The 17292-nt window shown below is 48.2% G+C and overlaps 5 protein-coding genes across 5 annotated transcripts; 1 reads left to right on the top strand and 4 right to left on the bottom strand.

Annotated features, from left to right (window-relative positions):
- Positions 1 to 4033: 4033 nt before the first annotated feature.
- LOC9653653 lies at positions 4034 to 5431 on the bottom strand. The gene is made up of 7 exons (XM_024683304.1): positions 5340 to 5431; positions 5224 to 5283; positions 5038 to 5174; positions 4914 to 4983; positions 4331 to 4864; positions 4239 to 4275; positions 4034 to 4183 (listed from the first exon to the last, which is right to left on the bottom strand). Exons 1-7 carry the CDS (start codon positions 5429 to 5431, stop codon positions 4091 to 4093), a joined length of 1023 nt encoding a protein of 340 aa, XP_024539072.1. The 3' UTR covers positions 4034 to 4090.
- Positions 5432 to 5779: 348 nt separating this feature from the next.
- On the bottom strand, positions 5780 to 8197 carry LOC9653654 (aldehyde dehydrogenase family 2 member B4, mitochondrial). The gene is made up of 11 exons (XM_024683450.1): positions 8051 to 8197; positions 7871 to 7990; positions 7667 to 7809; positions 7423 to 7579; positions 7137 to 7366; positions 6978 to 7067; positions 6749 to 6922; positions 6557 to 6694; positions 6365 to 6502; positions 6245 to 6306; positions 5780 to 6191 (listed from the first exon to the last, which is right to left on the bottom strand). Exons 1-11 carry the CDS (start codon positions 8169 to 8171, stop codon positions 5918 to 5920), a joined length of 1647 nt encoding a protein of 548 aa, XP_024539218.1. The 5' UTR covers positions 8172 to 8197; the 3' UTR covers positions 5780 to 5917.
- Positions 8198 to 8613: 416 nt separating this feature from the next.
- Positions 8614 to 9779, top strand: LOC9653655 (protein-tyrosine-phosphatase PTP1). Its single transcript, XM_024683305.1, has 4 exons — positions 8614 to 8871; positions 8921 to 9192; positions 9254 to 9395; positions 9448 to 9779. The coding sequence occupies exons 1-4, from the start codon at positions 8614 to 8616 to the stop codon at positions 9559 to 9561; spliced, it is 786 nt and encodes a 261-aa protein (XP_024539073.1). The 3' UTR covers positions 9562 to 9779.
- A 5132-nt stretch (positions 9780 to 14911) lies between these two features.
- LOC112349282 (pentatricopeptide repeat-containing protein At1g62350-like) lies at positions 14912 to 15752 on the bottom strand. Its single transcript, XM_024683451.1, has 2 exons — positions 15387 to 15752; positions 14912 to 15329 (listed from the first exon to the last, which is right to left on the bottom strand). The coding sequence occupies exons 1-2, from the start codon at positions 15750 to 15752 to the stop codon at positions 14964 to 14966; spliced, it is 732 nt and encodes a 243-aa protein (XP_024539219.1). The 3' UTR covers positions 14912 to 14963.
- Positions 15753 to 15898: 146 nt separating this feature from the next.
- On the bottom strand, positions 15899 to 17278 carry LOC9653656 (fructose-bisphosphate aldolase 5, cytosolic). The gene is made up of 2 exons (XM_002978457.2): positions 17149 to 17278; positions 15899 to 17073 (listed from the first exon to the last, which is right to left on the bottom strand). The coding sequence occupies exons 1-2, from the start codon at positions 17174 to 17176 to the stop codon at positions 16025 to 16027; spliced, it is 1077 nt and encodes a 358-aa protein (XP_002978503.1). The 5' UTR covers positions 17177 to 17278; the 3' UTR covers positions 15899 to 16024.
- Positions 17279 to 17292: the final 14 nt, after the last annotated feature.

Here is a 17292-nt window from a genome sequence, read left to right on the forward strand (position 1 = left end):
GGAGAAGAGGCACGGCTGGCTGCCATCTTACCGTGCAGCTTGGTGCTCTTGCTGTGACGCTGCGACGACGACAGCTTGAAGCGGAGCTTCGCCATTGAGCGGCGAGCTGGTGTCGTGCTGAAAGCTCTCGAGATCGCTGCTGCCTTTTTTGCTTTTCGGGGGCTCGAAATTTTGCGGAGATCCGAGCAGTAGGAGAAAGAGAAGAACTTTTGCGCTGCGCCTAGAGAGCTTACCTGCGACAGCTGTGCTCGCTCATCTTCCCAAGAATGCAAAGTCACAAGAGGTGCTCTCCTGGGGGCACATTTTCATGTCTCCTCCCACCCTTCCAAACAAGTTTTTAGTTCTCCTCCTCGGCCTCCACTCGGGGTTGACATGGCTAAAAGCTGAAGAATATTGGATTAAAATAAAACTATCTTTTTTCTTCTTTCTTTTTTCTCAAGAAAGGTAGAGCAAAAGCTTGCAGTGGCCGTGAGCCACCAAACATACACACACATCAAATGCCCCTATCATTGCACGTGAAAGAGGAAGCAATGCAAATCAATTGAGCCATCAATCAGTGAAGAACTACCTTGTGCTATGGGCTAAACTCAAGACTTTGGTTTGGTATTTTGTGGAGCTGTTCCATCCTTTGCTGTTGCATGCAAGCATCAATTGTGTGTTTGTGCACCCATAGCCTTCATAGACCAGCCAAGCTCTCGCAGGGACAAGAGGGCCTATCGCCACTTTTGCTGCAATGCTGAGATGATTGTAACTGGGACAATGGATGAAGTTGGGGAAAGGTTTTTTCTTTCACTTTCAACTTTGCTTGCTTATCTTTCCCTTGAGAAATCAACTCCACTCCATGTGGTTGAGTGTTGGATCATGGAGGTTAAGACAAAGCCACATTTGCAGACAGCTTTCAAAACTTGCAATGAGCATGATGTCTCCCACATATGAGCAGTGAAGATCAGTGAGGTGAGGGATTCCCTGACCCTGCATGCATCTCTCAGCCCAGATGTTGCTGCTGCACAACAATATATCAAACATCAATTTGCACAGCAGCAGCTTTGGTTTGTTTGTATTGATTATTATTTGCAAACTTAAGTTAGTAGGCTTCAAGCTTCAAAGGGCCAAGCAAAGCCACCAGAAAGCACCCCCAAAGTTACATTGCATTGTGTATATGGAGAGAAGAGATTTAGTTTGCAAACAAACAAACTGTACAGCTTCCTCTGTACAGACAATTATTCCCCCCCTTTTTTCCCCTCTTTCTTCCTTTTATCTTTCTATTTCCTTGCATGGCAGCTCATTGCCTTGGCGCCTCTCTCTTCAATTTGGAAGCCCCTATACTGTAGAGTAGACGTATAGGATCCCAGGGCGAAGAACAGCGATCTTATACCTGTGAAATATGTATCGACTTGATATGGCAGAGATTGCATCCAATTCCCTGTAAGCTGTGGTTGATGTGTCTTACATTGGAGCATCCACATCAGCACCAGATGCACAGAGACAGACAGTGGCAACAGTCTTTTTGTGTGAAGGTGCAGCAGCGCCCTGTGCCTGTCTGCTGCTGCTCCTCTGATGAATAAGAGGGGGAAATTGCTTGCACCAACTACAAGAACAAAGAAAACAGAAAAAAACCACTCAAAGGCCAAATCTAGAGCAGTTTTCTTTTCTTCACTATTTATCTATCTTTGCTCCCAAAGTATTTAGGAGCCACTACTGTCCTTTAGTGAAGTTGCAGGGCCTTGATTGACTTGGAGAATAAGGTGAGATCACGCCAAAGAAAAAACTCTGAACGAGCACCACATACGAACAAAAATGGGTTTCGCTTTCTAGTGCTATGTGCGGCCAAAGCGCATATCATATTATACTAATCAAAACACTTTACATGTCTCCCTGGTAGACAAAGCAGCATTTTTGTGGCCATGAAAACCGACACAAGCAGCATAAACTAATCCTTGTCGTCACCTTTATACATGGCTCGTCTCAAGCAATCTTTCCGTCACGTTCGCTCCATTGTGTGCTGGTGGACTTTGAACAGGACAGTTAAGCTCCTCGCTAACAGCATCTCTAGAAACTTATACCTTATAGAACTTTGGGATGGGATGGCCTGGGATCTTCTTCTTATTCTCCTTGGTTAGAGTAGCAGAAAAAAGTCCGCCGGGTCAAGAAAGTTACAGGCATCGCAGGATATTGATATTTTCCCAGCGTACGTATTGCATGCAAGCAATGGCCGACAAACCAGCTCTACGTATTTAGAAAATGCACGTGGAATTTGAGGAGAAGAACAGTTTCCCCATTTAACTACTAGATGCCAATGTGTACCTTGAGACTACTTTTCATCAATAAAAGTATATGTTTGCAACTCGCCAACTTTTGTTTTTGCTGCTAGGAATTTGGATTGGATTGGATAGGATTTCCTTGACGCAATCAAAAAGTCTGAGGAGTTTGATTTCTAAGTTTTATAAACACTTTGTATATGTATACCTCTTTCTCTCTCTCCTCTTCCATGCACACCGACAGCCAGATTAGCTCCCATGGCAAGAAAGCCTCACTTCTCCTTGCACAAGCAAGAAAGGGAGGCTCTTCACACGCAGCTTGTGACCCCCTTCCACGCCAAGAACATGTGCCACCAAATAAACAAATTCTTCATAGCACACAAAATGTCTAGTTTTGATTCGCAATCCATCCTCCAAGGACGATGATTTAAGCTTCCTCCCGGCCGGGGCCTCAGAGTCATGCGGGATTCCTGAGCGCCGTTACCACTGCCTTGACTTGCGTGTAGTTGTGGAGGACGTACTCGCCCTTCTCTCGTCCTTGCCCGCTCATCTTTGGACTTGATCCGCACGGATCCCAGTTGGCCGTGTCGATGTCCTTTGTGAAGACACCGCACACCTCGGCCAAGACATACTTGGTGTTGTTCGTTCTCTCCGTGGCTTCTTGCACGGTCCTGCGATCAACGGAGCGCCAGAGTTTTAGACTTCTAGTTTGTAAAGTTACAACGTGCATACCTGAATTTTGTTACCAACTGGTCCAAAGATCTCGTCTCTTGATATCGCCCTGTTGTTCTGAAGCATTCACGCAACATCATGAATGGAAGAGCGTCTAGCCAATAAGCAGAGGCTCACCTTCACATCACTGAAAATTGTATACTATCCTTTGTTTCCGGGGCGGCACCAGTGCTTCCTCTTGTCTTTAGCTCAGGATCTTGTCAAACTGGGTGATAGAAAAAGGAAGTTTAAGAAACAGACCTGAGGTTCCTGCTGTTGGATGGATTTCCAACAAGGCACGAGCCTTCGCTTTCTTAATGTACTCGTCAAAATGCTGTCGAGGAACAAACGCTCATGATCTTGATCCATTGTCCCCGAGTTGAGACTTGGAGCTAGATGTTAGGCAGAAAGCTTAGCTGATTGGACGAAGCAAAGCGAGAGACCTCCACCGCATGGTCAGTATTCATCATGATGGAAGGAAACTGTCCTTCAGGTTGCTTCAGGCTGCTGCTTGCAAATTACCAGTCTGCCAGTTTCAGTGAGCAACCTTCACGGGAGAAAAACAAAATTATAACGTAGTTGTCAAGCTTTAAAAGCTCTTACCTTGTCTGTATCCACGCTGTAGACGGCGGTAAGAACTTCAGGTGGTAAAACAGCCTTTCTTCAAACAATAGCCATCCAAACAGAAATCCTCATTGCAAGTAGACAGGCAACAATTCGGCGGTTTTGAGGACGATGGTAAGCACTTTTCAGGCAAACGTCATGTGTCAGCCCGTCCTGTAAGTTATTACCATCAAGCATTCATTCATTCAGATAGCTGCATAGTAGCGAAAGACACAATGAACTTTCCACCGTCTATAGCAAGTATTTCTCAGTAAGATCTTCGATCTTTCCTACGAGGTCAGGAACGAAAAACTTACATAAGCTGTGTTCAGGGACCTTGATCGAAATCTATTAACAGATTGAAAGAGTCTCACACGCACGAAAATGGTTAGCTGATCTGGACGAAGCGGCCCAGCGGGAAGCTGCTACTAATTCCTAGAACAGTCATTATAAACTGTAGATAGTAAAACTCAGGTGTACCTGTGAAACGTTAGAAATTGAAAAAACACGAACCTTGTTCAGCTCAACAGGTTTCTGCGCTTTCCGATGAGCCTGTCTTCTGATTCATCCGAGTTTGTCATCCCCATTGGACAGACACAGACTTCGTCCGCCTGAAATCGAAATACTTTCGATGCTTTTCTGACTGAATATTTTCTTTCTACTCACCTCCAGTCTCGTTCGCTTGCCATGCTTGGATGATTTCCTGTAAAGATTTTGAATCAGACAAGCAACTCGTGAGTAACTTCGAATTCTCTTACTTGTAGCTCCAGCTAAAGCAAAAGTGGGGAGAATCCGTTTGTCCATCTGAAAGCCTCTTGATGCTGTAGCAGATGAAAGCAGGCTTCTCGTTCAGTGATACTTCTCCCTTTGTCCACTTCACCGTTGTCATGTCTGAAATTCGGTCCCGGGGCCAGAAGGACAGAGAATCCACGTCAATCTTGAAGGAGCTATGATTGATGAGACCAAACACTACGCGCCACGATGGTGCTCCTTGTTCTCGGCACATCCTTGCCGTCATGGTCATCTCAACATCCAGAAGTTCCTCAGCCTCGTCGCTTGAGTTTGTTGCGGGAATTGCTCCGCTCTCAAAGAGAAGTGGTACAGTTTCTTCTCGTTCCTCCGCTGCTGGTGATGGTTCAACCTTGACGAGATTTTTCTGCGGAGGATTTGCATCCAGAGTCACAGAACTTGCGTCCGATTCGGGCCTGGAAAAGGTGATGGGGTGCAGGCACTCTTTGATATCAGCCATCAAGAGGTCTCGATCGAGGGACTGTAGATGCGCGTCATCCTTCCTAGAGATCCAAATCAGTCACAGAGAAAGCTCGAAGTTCACTTTGTTACCAGCTGCTGGCTATGTGCTGCATCAAAACGTTGTCGAGATCGTTTTCCACCTTGATCAGATGTGCTTCATCTAGGAAGAAGGAAAAAAAAGCATATGAAAAACCATGGGAAGGTTTTTGCTTACCACGACCAGAAGTTCTGAGAAGATTGCAAAGAGTCCTCCTCAGATCGATGAGCATCAACGCATCTGATTGTACGCACGATTCCTGGTCAGGAACGCTCTTGACGGCCTTGAGACCCCATATTACCCTGCCAAAATCTCTGCGATCGGTAAAATCTCCACCAGATCGAAGAGAAGGAAAGAGCAAACCTATCGCTGCATCTTGGGAAAGGATTCCTGTATGGCGCCGACCAGATGAGCTCCTGGATGCTGGACAACAGCACGCGCCGATGGAGAAGTGAGAACGCAATGGCGAGAAGACTTACAAGGAGAATTCTTGAGTGAGCGCTCCTTCCTTGGCGATGTTGATCCCCGGCGTAGCAAACACAGAGCTCGGGCTGTCTTCCTCGAGCGCCATATTACCCTTTTAGGGCAACTTCCCGCCATTTTCCTGTTAAATGTCATATATTCAAATTGAATTGTATTAAAAATAATTTTTTAGTATTTAGCATTAACTACGATAAAAACACAAAATCTTTAAATATAACAATTAATTTACTAATAAATAAGATTAAAATTTATTAATTCCATTATAAGTTTTTTGCTGTTCTCTCCATATTAAAATAGATAATTAATATTTTCTTTCAAAATAAAAACCAAACTTTAAGGTTGAGAGAAGTTTTTAGATATTACGGTAATTTATTTCATTAAAATTTTGAAACTACATATTTTAGTCTGTTAAAGTTTATAAAATGAAAAAAAAAACTTATCCCATTTAAAAATTCATTTATATTGTTTTTAAGTATATTATTCCTTGATTATATTAAGAGTGTTATTTCTAAATTAAACTAACTACTCCGAATATTTCTTGTTCTAGTAATCGATATTTCGAACGACGAAAGCTTCAGAGCCACGCGGGATTCCTGAGCGGCGTTACCACTGCCTTGACTTGCGTGTAGTTGTGCAGCACGTACTCGCCCTTCTCTCGTCCTTGCCCGCTCATCTTATAGCCGCCAAAGGGAATCGCCGCATCAAACACGTCGTAGCAATTGATCCACACGGATCCCACTCGCAGTGCACGGCTGAACGTGTTGGCCGTGTCGATGTCCTTTGTGAACACTCCCGCGGCTAAGCCATACGTCGTGTTGTTCGCTCTCTCGATGGCTTCTTGCACGGTCCTGAAGCGCCCGATTTTTAGTTCGTGAAGCTACACTACTTCCTACGTTCATACCTGAACTTTGTCACGGCCTGGACGGGGCCAAAGATCTCGTCTCTCGATATCGCCATGTCGTCCTGATGATCATGAATGAGAGAGCGTCTAGCCAAGGACAGAAAATAAGCAGAGGCTCACCTTCACATCACTGAAGATTGTTGGCTGGATGTAGTATCCTTTGTTTCCGATACGAGTGCCGCCAGTGACCAGATTTGCTCCCTCATGTCTTCCTACGTCAATGTAGCTCAGGATCTTCTCAAACTGAGCTTTGTCAACCTGATAAAGAAGATACAAGCGAAAGTTAGAACTCACTATCGAAACCAAACAGACCTGAGGCCCTTGCTCCACCCCGCTCTTGAACGGATCGCCAACAACGCGCTTCAATGCACGAGCTTTCGCCTTCTCAATGTACTCGTCATAAATGCTCTCGTGAACGAACGTTCTTGATCCCGCACAGCAGCATTGTCCCTGAGTTGAAACTTGGAGCTAAAGCCTGTTTCGTATCAACCAGAGGACACTTACCTGGTTGAAGAACAAAGCAAAGTGAGAGAGCTCCACAGCTTGGTCAATATCCGCATCCGGCATGATGATGAAAGGAGACTTTCCGCCCAATTCCAAAGTAACTGGCTTCAAGTTGCTTCTAGCGGCTGCTTGCATTACGAGCTTGCCGGTCTCAGTAGAACCAGTGAAAGCAACCTTCACGCAAGAAAAACAGATTACTACGTACCCTTCAAGCTTAACCAGCTCTCACCTTGTCTATGTCCATGTGGCTCGAGATTGCGGCACCTGCAGTTTCCCCAAAGCCCGAAACGACGTTAAGAACTCCCGGTGGTAAGCCAGCCTTTCAAGGAACAGCCATTGATATGAAGAAACAAAAAGAAGAAAATCTCCAAGAGCTCATGACGAGTACCTCGACTGCAAGTTTTGCTGCGAGACAGGCCGAGAGCGGTGTCTGTTCGGCGGTCTTGAGGACGATGGTATTACCACAGGCGAGAGCAGGAGCCACTTTCCAGGCAAACATCACCATGGGAAAGTTCCACGGAATGATCTGGCCGACTACACCAATTGGCTCGTGAAATGTAAGCACCTGATGTGGTCCGTCAGCCGGCAGTGTTTTACCATGGATTTTATCCGCCCATCCTGTCAAGATCGAGAGTTTTAACCACCAAGCATTCATCGGGAAAAGCTTTCTCTACCTGCATAGTAGCGAAAGAGCCTCGTCACAAAGTGAGGAATCTCAACTCCTTGCGACTGCGAGTAAAGCTTTCCACTGTCCAAAGAATCCAGCGTTGCCAGCTCATCGTTGTGCTTCTCAAGGAGGTCGGCATACTTCAGCAAGATCTTCGATCTTTCCTACGATACGATGTCATGGTAAGAGAAAAAATGCTCAAAGCCAACCATGAACCGCCATCTCTACAAACAGGGGAACGAGGAACTTACATAAGCCGTCATTCTTGGCCAGGGACCGTGATCAAAAGCCTTGCGAGCGGCTTTCACAGCCCGATTGATATCTTCCACGTCCGCCTTGGCAACATCGGCAAGGACTTCCTCGGTTCGAGGATCCACAGTCGGGAATGTCTCGCCTGGACAAGCTCCGATTGAGTCTCTTTGCAGAAAAAAAAAAAAACAGAGAGGAAGACTTACCAGAGGCAGCGTCCACAAACTCCCCATCGATAAAGAGTTTAGAATGCTGGACTTCGTACGATGGCTTCACGGGTGCTTCCGCCGCAGCTACGGCAAAGCTCCGGATCGCGCCTCCTCGACCTAAATTCACATGCACAAAAGCTCAGGTTCCTCGATCTAGCAGCGATTCACAATGGTTACCTGATCTCGACGAGAGACGGCCGAGCGGGATGGATCCAAGGCGAGTGAAGCTGGAGACGATAGCGCGAGACGCCATAGCTGCCGCGGATGGGCTGCTAATAATCCCTAGTGCTAGCTCCATAGCTGCTGGATGGGATAAACATACTTCATACGGGTCCAAAAATGCGGCCTTTATTATGGGCCGTTGGATGGCCTCGCCGTTCACGAGGCTGGACCACAGTTAGAATAAGAACGCACCGTGATTTTCGGATCAAAAGATCATTCGCAATTATAAATAGCTCACGAGATCGACGTGCTAAACTATTAGATACTAGAGCCCTCGAAACCATAGCAAGAAAGCTTAGTTGCATGTACTCCAAAAGGGCAGCTCCATGGTACTTTGAGAATCTACGTGGATAGGTAACGCCGTGTATATAAGGGCAATGTTGGGGAAGGGTAAACCCTGGCAATGGAGCTGAGGTTGAGGCCTGAGCAGCGGGAATGGTGTCGCCAAGCGTGCGTCCCTCTCAAGAACAAGGCATACCAGCAAGCCAAGAATGAATACCGTAAGTCTTTGGATTATAATGAGAACTCTTATCGATCGTTCTTCCTTTCCAGAGGAGCTCGTCACCGCCCATGCTAATGAAATGCTCCATGCTTCCACGAGTGATCACCCATATTGCCGCAGCGGCACCAGGGTGGTGCTGCAAGGCAGCTCCGAGTTTGTCAACGCGAATTTCATCACTCCGAATGCCATCTGCGGGGGAGAACCAGATTCACCACTCCATTTCTGGGAGATGGTCGTGCAGTGCAAATGCCGAGCAGTCGTCAAGCTCACACAGGCACGTTCCAGTTTCATAGTGTATAGTTTCAACTGAGAACTTTGCGCAGGACATGGGTAGCGAATACTTCCCACTGAGAACAGGAGAATCGCAGGTGTATGGTAGAATCACAGTAACGAACCGGAGCTCCTCGCGCAGCAGCAACGAAGTCACGAAACGAATTCTCGGAGTGGAATGCCAAGGCTATCAGCCTTTCACGCTTGAGCACTTCCAATACTCGTGGTCAGACTTTGGCGTCCCCAAAAGGATAGAACCGATTCAAGAGATGTTTGCTGCGCTCTACAGGCTCCCTTCAGACTGTTCCTACTTTGTCCATTGCAGGTTGGACTTCTTCCTTCCTTTTGCCTTTTTCCTTTTTCTTACAAGAGTGACTTTTTGACAGGGCTGGGATTGGCCGTGCTGGAACCTTTATCACAATCGATCACGTACTGAGATGCATTCTTGGTGGAAACCTTAGCGTGGTGAATATTTCCGAGACTGTGGCTCGTCTAAGAGAACAGCGGCGTGGATTGGTCGAGACACATGTAAGTTTGACTTTGCTTTAGCAGCTCTTGTTTGAATTTCATGCTGGTGCAGGACCAGTACTGGTTTTGTTTCAAAGCAGTCATCAAGGAACTCGAATTATTGATGTTCTCGGCGCAGCCCAAAAATCAAGAGTTTCATGCCAGCGCCAGGAAACTCGAAGTTTAGCTATGAGAAAATCGTGTCCGGTCGGAGGCCAAAGAGTTTTCGGATAACTTCGCGTTCTCGAGCATCTAGCTTTGTCTCCAGAAGACGATCCAATTCTTCTTGAGAATCATACAAAATGAGAACTTTTGTTAAGAACAGCTTGAAAGTAAGTTAAGCTTGCATCCCTTTCGACCATGATCCGCTAGCTAAATAAAGAGAGAGAAAGCAAAGTTGCATCAGACCCATGCTTCAACCATGCTCCTGGTTTGGATTTTAAGCTCGCCGTCTCCAAACGCAGCACTTGGATCCCACCTCCAACTCTTAGAGCTTAATTCATAGCTCATCAGCAGCTTAGATACCCACACTGTATTAACCCCGTCGGTGCAGCATAGAAACCAGCCATCGCGATCGGCACGCTGTTGCTCCTGCATAGATAGCATCTCACTCTCGAGCACCAAGTCAACCTCCAGCGTCTCACTATCCTGCACCACAGATCTGTGCCTGATCCCGCACACTTGCGTCCCCGCCCCGGTCACAATCAGCAGCTGCCCTCCGCAGTGCACTGGCTTGGCTGTCTGCGAAGAAGCGGCGCCGCCATTAAGCCACCAGTACGACCACGAGTCCTCTCGCACGCGGTAGCTGCTCCGACACCCAGTCGAACGAATACGACACGTCCCCGCCACCTTTCTCCCACGCAAAATATCGATCTACGCAGAGTTGAGGGACGCAGCTGCTTCTCGCGGCCCACGAGTCGGTTGTGGAATCATAGATCCAGGCGGTGAGCCACCTGACCAAGACAAGCTTGAAGCAGCCAGAGTGCAAGGAAAACCAAGCTTGAAAGCTTGGTTTTGAAATCCTTTACGCAGGTTTCGATGAGAGTATGGACTTGGGTGTAGCGACCCGACAGTGGATTGGCAACCAGGTAGCGTGAGCTGCAGCAGCCATACGAGAAGCAGAACAAGATCGGTCCAGGATGTGGAGCAGCACAATACTCGAGGTTGTAGTCTTGCGGGCAGTAGCCATGGAGCGGGAGCAGCGAGAACTTGGTGCTCATGGGAGGCCCGTGCGCGATCGCCAGCCGGGGCTTTCGGAGCTGATTAGAGGAGTCGCAGAGACAAAATGCCAGAGTGGTGGTGGTCGCGGTGCCTAGCGAGAAGCTCCGGGCTGCTCAGCCTGGCATTCCAGGCCCTCGACACCATCCTGGCGTTCATGAGCGAGGGCGCGGGCAGCCGGAGAAGAATGTCGTCCTCGAGGAAGGCCGGGAGGAGGCCATGAAACAGTAATGCCAGATGGAGCTCCTCTTCCTCATGGTGGTGATCTCGGCTGTCATCTCCATGGGGTGCTTGCAAGGAGGCAGCTCCTCCAGTGTTTGATCCCATACCTGTTGCTCGCCCGGCACATCAAATGACCACACGCGCGCCTGCTCAAAGCTGCTGCCGCCCCGCTTCTTGGCCTCCTCCTCCTTCCCAATTCCTCGGCCCTGGCACAAAATCGGATAGCCGATCGCATTGACTTGACCTGTTTGTAATGGCTTGGTCTCCTCGCTTATCTTGAGCTCCTCGCCCGTAAGCTCGCCGCTTCTATGGATCACTCTGGAATGCAGCAGCACAAACTTGCCATTGGCCAGCTCCACAACTGCGTTGTGCCATGGCGTTGGAGTGTGGAAGTTCTTCTCCTCGGATGACCGCTGCGCCGCCACCAGGGGTGGATCAAATTGACACCTTTGTTGGGATGCCTGAAAAAACAGATTTTTTTTTCTTGCTGTAAGGCCTAGGTGATCGTCTCTTTTCGTCAACTTACGGGTGGATTGAGATACGTAGTTGGAGGGGAACCACTCTACCATTGCCGAGTATGCGCGGTTCCTCTGGATCATCAAAAAGCCAACTTTGCTGCATAGCTTCTTCTTTGCAGACTTCGTTGGCAGCGCCTTGCAAGGCTCGTGGTCGTACAAATCCTCCAACATAAATCTGGAGAAGCCACGATAGAGATTCCGTGTCTCTAGATCCTCTTTGATGTGTCTTGTGATAGACGACTCATCGCTTCCAAACAAGCACATGAGAGCTCTCCGGGCAGTCTCCGCATTCGAAGTTAGCAACGTTTTGACTGGATGCTCCAAAGTTGTGTTTGAAGATTGACAACTTTTCAACCATGTCGAAAAGTCATCCAGTCGATAGAAACTGATCAAGCCTGGATACAAATTGTGTGCCGTCTCTCGGAACATCTCTCCATAGGTGTCAACGGTTGCATCAGAGCCAACTACGTCAAATAGCTGACAACTCTAAGAACCAAGTTGTACGAGGAATTGCATTTGAGAAAATCTTACCCAGGTCAGAGAAGCCATGACTGTCGGAAACTATGTTGTAGTGCACGCCGGAGGACACACAGCCTCAACATGCTCCGCAATGATCTTCATGGAATGTATGGCTAGTTCTTCCGCTTTGTCCGGGAACTTTCCTAGAGTTTTGTCCAGGTTGCACGACTTGACAGAGAAAGCTGCCAGGATGAACTCGAGAGAAATGTCACAGGAGATGTGGTACTCGACTTGATCTGAAAACTATGAACCACTGGTCGTGTTTTGGAAAGTAGATGTAGTTTCGTTTGATGATTCCAACAACTTTGTTAGATCCTCCACCTCTTGACGAGTGTACCTCATGAAAGGTTCCACAAGACAATCTCTTGTCTTTATGCTCTTGTCCAAGATAATTTATTTCGCCTCCCAAGCTGCTAGGACTCTGAAATACCATCCATTTTTGATAAATTTCTTGTAAATGGAGGAGTTTAATTCCGTCCCTTAGTTTAGTGGTCTAAAACTCAACACAAAAAGCTAGGTTTTGTTCCATGGTTATTATATGATAATTTACCATATAGTATATAATGCTGAGAGTTTATTATAGTGTATAATACGGTCAAGTAAAATTTAATTTGGAATTTTCACTATACTTTACAAGTTAAAATATATATTATAATTTTTTGTTTGGAATTACCTCAAATTTCCCCTTTTCTTCCCTCCCTTGGGAGTGTTCTTTTTTCTTCAGCTTGATAAAAGAAGAAAAAAAAGAAAAAGATGAATCATAAAGACATTCATTCTTTGTTGTTATGATTAGAATACTTTATATCAACTTAGCAAAAATATGAGAACTATTAATTAAATTACACATTGATCACTAAACAAAATAACAATTATATTTATAAATTACCAATAGATAAATAAACATATAAATTTTATTCTAAGTATATTCCTAACTATTCAAAGAATGGAGCAAGGCTCTCACTTTGCTCCTCGGCAACTCTTTGCTTGCTGGTATAATTCCACACCGGATTCATGTTCCTCTATTGTGGATTTTTGGATGGTGCCCCTATCCCGGCAACAGTCGGCACTTACTGTGTCTCGCCTTTTGGAAGTCTGAGCGACCACATTCCATCGCGCTTCACGGTTCCCCCAACTTCAAGCGGCCGAAACCATTCTTCTCTTTGAATCGCCTCAAAAATCCGAGGTAATCCAAACGAACATGAAACATAGAAGAGAATGATCAATCAATTTACCTTCAGTGCGACATCACACTCGTTTTGGCGTTCCAATTCCTTGAAAACTTCCAAAAGAACTTGCTTGAGCAATCGACCACCTGCTTAGCCTACCTGCGCTGGCACCCTCCTTGCTCAGAGGGCTCGTCACTGTCTCTCGCACAAGTGACTTCCTGCATCCCGAGCAATCAGCATATCCCTCCTTCTATCGTCCATCGCCCCGCAGCGCCACAGGCGACGAGGGCAATCGAACGCAGCTAGAACCATAAACCAATGATTAAAAGTTGACTCTACAAACCATCGAGTCCAAGGGAAAGAATGGCAGTAGAGAGCATGCAAGAAGCACCAAAATCTTCATCCAAAATCACGATTCCTGAGCTCAACCCACTTTTATTTTGGATCTATGCATCTTGTAATGGTGCAGGCAATTCGAACAGGCATTTCCAGAGCAAATGTGTGTAACCAAGCTCAGGGTGAAGGCAGGTGAGGTCGTTTTTCTTTTTCCCCCCCTCTAGTTCCCACATTGGCAATGCATGCACTTGGATATAGCTGGAGAGTCAGTTGGAGGTGTATAAGTATCCAGAGAGGAGGAGGAAGATGTCTTCACACTCAAGACGCCTCTGATATTTGGAGCACGATTGATGAAATGTGAGTGATGGTAGGGCCTTTTAAAGACTTCTCTCGCTTCTCTCAAATGCGGGCTCTCGGCAAATGCCCTTAGCATTGCGGTCCAAACAACGTTTCGTTTGAGCTTGCATTCTTACGCAAATCTTTTTATCTTTCCACGTAAAATCAGGGATCAGCTTTCTTAAATTTCCAGTGTTTTGAGAGATCGGTTGTGCGCCACAACCAATGGTGGCGCTGGTTGGGCGAGAGTGAGCCCCGCCGCTGCCCCGGCAAGGTGTAATTGTGATCAGAATAAACTTTTCCTTAAAAGGGAGCGAGAGTATTTATTTACTCTCCACTTAAGAATCTTAGGGTATTATGAAAGGCTCGGGCGCTGGCTGCCAAGCTCCGCACACATGCTCGCTGGAGAAGCTTTGCAAATCAGGATTTATCAGCGTGAAGGCTAGGATGGGAGAAAAGATTGTCCGCTTCAGCGTGCATCACAGCAGTCTCAACTATGGTCTCCTCAGGACGGAGGTGAGCAGCAGGCTCCGCATGGCCAACTTCACCATCAGCTACTGCGACGAGGATCAGGACTGGGTGAGTCTGACTAGAGACTCCGAATTGTGGGACTGCCTCTGTGTGGCAGATAAGAACTCCACTTGTGTTAAGTTGCGGATCGAGAATCCACTTGTGCCGCCTGATGTAATACATGCAGCGCAACTCTTTGGGACTGGGGTCCTGCTCTGCGGCGGGCTTGCAGCAGCGGTGTGCTGCATATTTGAGCACCCCATAACTGCTCTTCCTCTGTGTTGTTTGGGGGCGATTCTGTTAGGCTTTACTGAACCATAGGTTTTTGGATTCTTATCGTTCTCTTTATTAAATTTAATGGATATATTTATCTTTTACATGGCGACCACAACACCTTCAGTATCTTGCTGCTTCCAGCAGCTCCAATTGGTTTGCTCGGCCTTCTTGTCATATTCCAGGTCCGTGCTAGTTCTTTCTCTTAGCATTGCACTCTGTGTGTGTGTGTGTGTGTGTGTGTGTGTGTGAGAGTGTGAGAGACTGTTTTTCTTTTTTCTCCTTTTTTTTTTGAGTTTGGTAATTCACCTGTAAAGAGGCTGAGGAGTTGGTCATTGCTGATGGTACCTGGGAAAGATCACCACCTTTTGTGAGCATGTGCTCTAGATTGGAGCAATTAGAAAAGTTGCATATAGTTGGCATCTGGCTGGATAAGAGCTCCTCTCAAACCATCAGTAGTAGTATTCATAAATTTTTTTAAGACAAGCAATTTAAGTTCTACAAATCTTTGGGAAGGCTCGACCAAGATCTTCTTCCACAGCAGCAGCAAGCTCAATCTTCCCACAACCTTGGAGCTCTCGAATGACGAGCCCGTATGTTTTCTCGTTGAGCTGAAACTTCATCCCCTTTGCTTGCTCGTACAGCTCCATGGCTGCCACCGGATTGCCGTGCTTGAGGTGAGCCACCATCAGTTCCCTGTGGAGAAAGAAATCCGGCTCCATTCCATCGCGCTTCACTTGCTCGTAAACGTAGACCATGTCGTCCACTCGGTTGTTCTCCCACATCACTCCAAACATCCGGCGGTAGAGCCGAAAGTCGGGCTTGAACCATTCTTCTCTTCGAATCGCCTCGAAAATCTGTGCGGTGACCCATGAAACACCGAAGAGAATAAAAAAAGAGCGCGATCACTTTACCTTCAATGCGAGATCACACTCGTTTTGGCGCTCTAGTTCCTTCAAAACTTCCAAAAGATCTCGCTTGAGCAATCGGCACACCTGTGTAGCGAAAACTCTCCGCAGCTCCTCCTGATCGTTCTTGGCGCCCTTGAGCGCTTGCACGACGGTAATGCCCTCCTTGCTCAGAGGGCTCCCGCTCGTCACCGTCTCTCGCACAAGTGACTTCCTGCCTCCCCGAGCAATGAGCAAATCCCCCCTTTGGGCGATCTCAATTCCCACAAACGCAGATGACCGGAATCTTACCCCTATCGCGGAGCACTGCTCCGGCAGCTTTCCATCTCCTCGCAGCGCCACAGGCGACGAGGGCAATCCAACGCTTCCCATGAGCTAGAACCCTAGCGAATGTAAAATCGCATATCCTTTCAACGGTCTATCATTGACAAACAAGATTGTCAACGGTCAACACTTACTTTTGAGTCAAACACGTTGACCTTTGGAGGCGTCAACCCAAGCGAACGAATGGCAGCTAGAAACACTAGAAAAATCTCATTTTTATTAGATGGATAGTAGAGAGCATGCAAGAAGCACCAAAATCCTCATGCAACATCGTCAGTTCCTCAAGCTCACCATTCTGGTTGTGGATCTATAGCGATCGATCAGTACTTGTAATCCTTGACGTGCAAGCTCTCCGACGCCCCCTCGGCACTCTCGGTCTCGCCCGAGTACTTGCCCAGCGTCGCGTCCGAGTTGGCCTTGGCACGAACCAGGAAAACCTTCTGCGCCGCCGCCACATTCTCCTTCTTGCCACCCCACGTCTTGAGCGTGCTCTGCTGGAGCGCCCGCCCGAACGAGAAGGACAGCGTCCACGGCTTGAGGATGTCCAGCTTGTTCATCGCGTCCAGATTCTTGGTCGCCTCCACCTCGCTCTGGCCGCCGGACAAGAACATGATCCCGGGCACCGCCGCCGGGACCGTCCTCCGCAGCGCCAGCACCGTCGCCTCGGCAATCTCCTGCGCGCTCGCCTTGGGCGCCTCGGATCCGTGCGTCACCATGTTGGGCTTGAGCAGCGTCCCCTCGAGCAGGACGTGGTGGTCGCTCAGCGCCTTGTACACCGCGGCCAGCACCACCTCCGTCACCTTGGCGCACGTCTTGAGGTCGTGGGATCCGTCCACCAGGATCTCGGGCTCCACGATGGGGACGAGGCCGTTCTCCTGGCAGATCATGGCGTAGCGCGCCAGCCCCTGCGCGTTCTCCTGGATCCCCAGCTCCGACGGCTGCGAGGGTCCGATGTTTAGCACCGCCCTCCACTTGGCGAACCGGGCACCGGCCTTGTAGTACTCGGCGCAGCGTCCCGCGAGGCCGTCCAGCCCCTGGGTCGTGGTCTCACCATTGGTACCGGCGATGGGCACCGTCCCCTTGTCCACCTTGATTCCCGGGAGGACGCCGTTCTCCAGCAGCACGTCCACGAACGGCTTGCCCGCCGCGGTCTTCTGGTAGAGCGTCTCCTCGAAGAGGATGACGCCGCTCAGGTACTGGAGAGCGCCCGGGGCGGTGAAGAGGAGCTCGCGCAGCGCCTGCCGGTTGGATTCCACATTCTCGACCTTGATGCTGGCCAGGCGCTTGCCGATTGTGCCTGTGCTCTCGTCCGCCGCGAGGATGCCCTTGCCCGGGGTCGCAATGTACTTGGCATTCTTGATGAGCTCGTCTGTGGGGAACCCAAATCGAGAGAGGGAGAGCTCAGATCCACAGACTTAACACTCGCGCTAGCTATGGCGCTTACCTGCGTACTTGCCCGCCACGGCCGCCATAGCCTCGCGCTCGCCTTTTTGCCGGAGATAGTAAAATCCCTAGGCCTTATCCCCACAAAAAAGACAATGCATGAAAAACCAGGGTGCCAGCGCAGCCCTAAATAGGGCTTTCTTGG

This window comes from Selaginella moellendorffii, unplaced genomic scaffold, assembly GCF_000143415.4.
Source record: "Selaginella moellendorffii unplaced genomic scaffold, v1.0 SELMOscaffold_37, whole genome shotgun sequence".
NCBI lineage: Eukaryota > Viridiplantae > Streptophyta > Lycopodiopsida > Selaginellales > Selaginellaceae > Selaginella > Selaginella moellendorffii.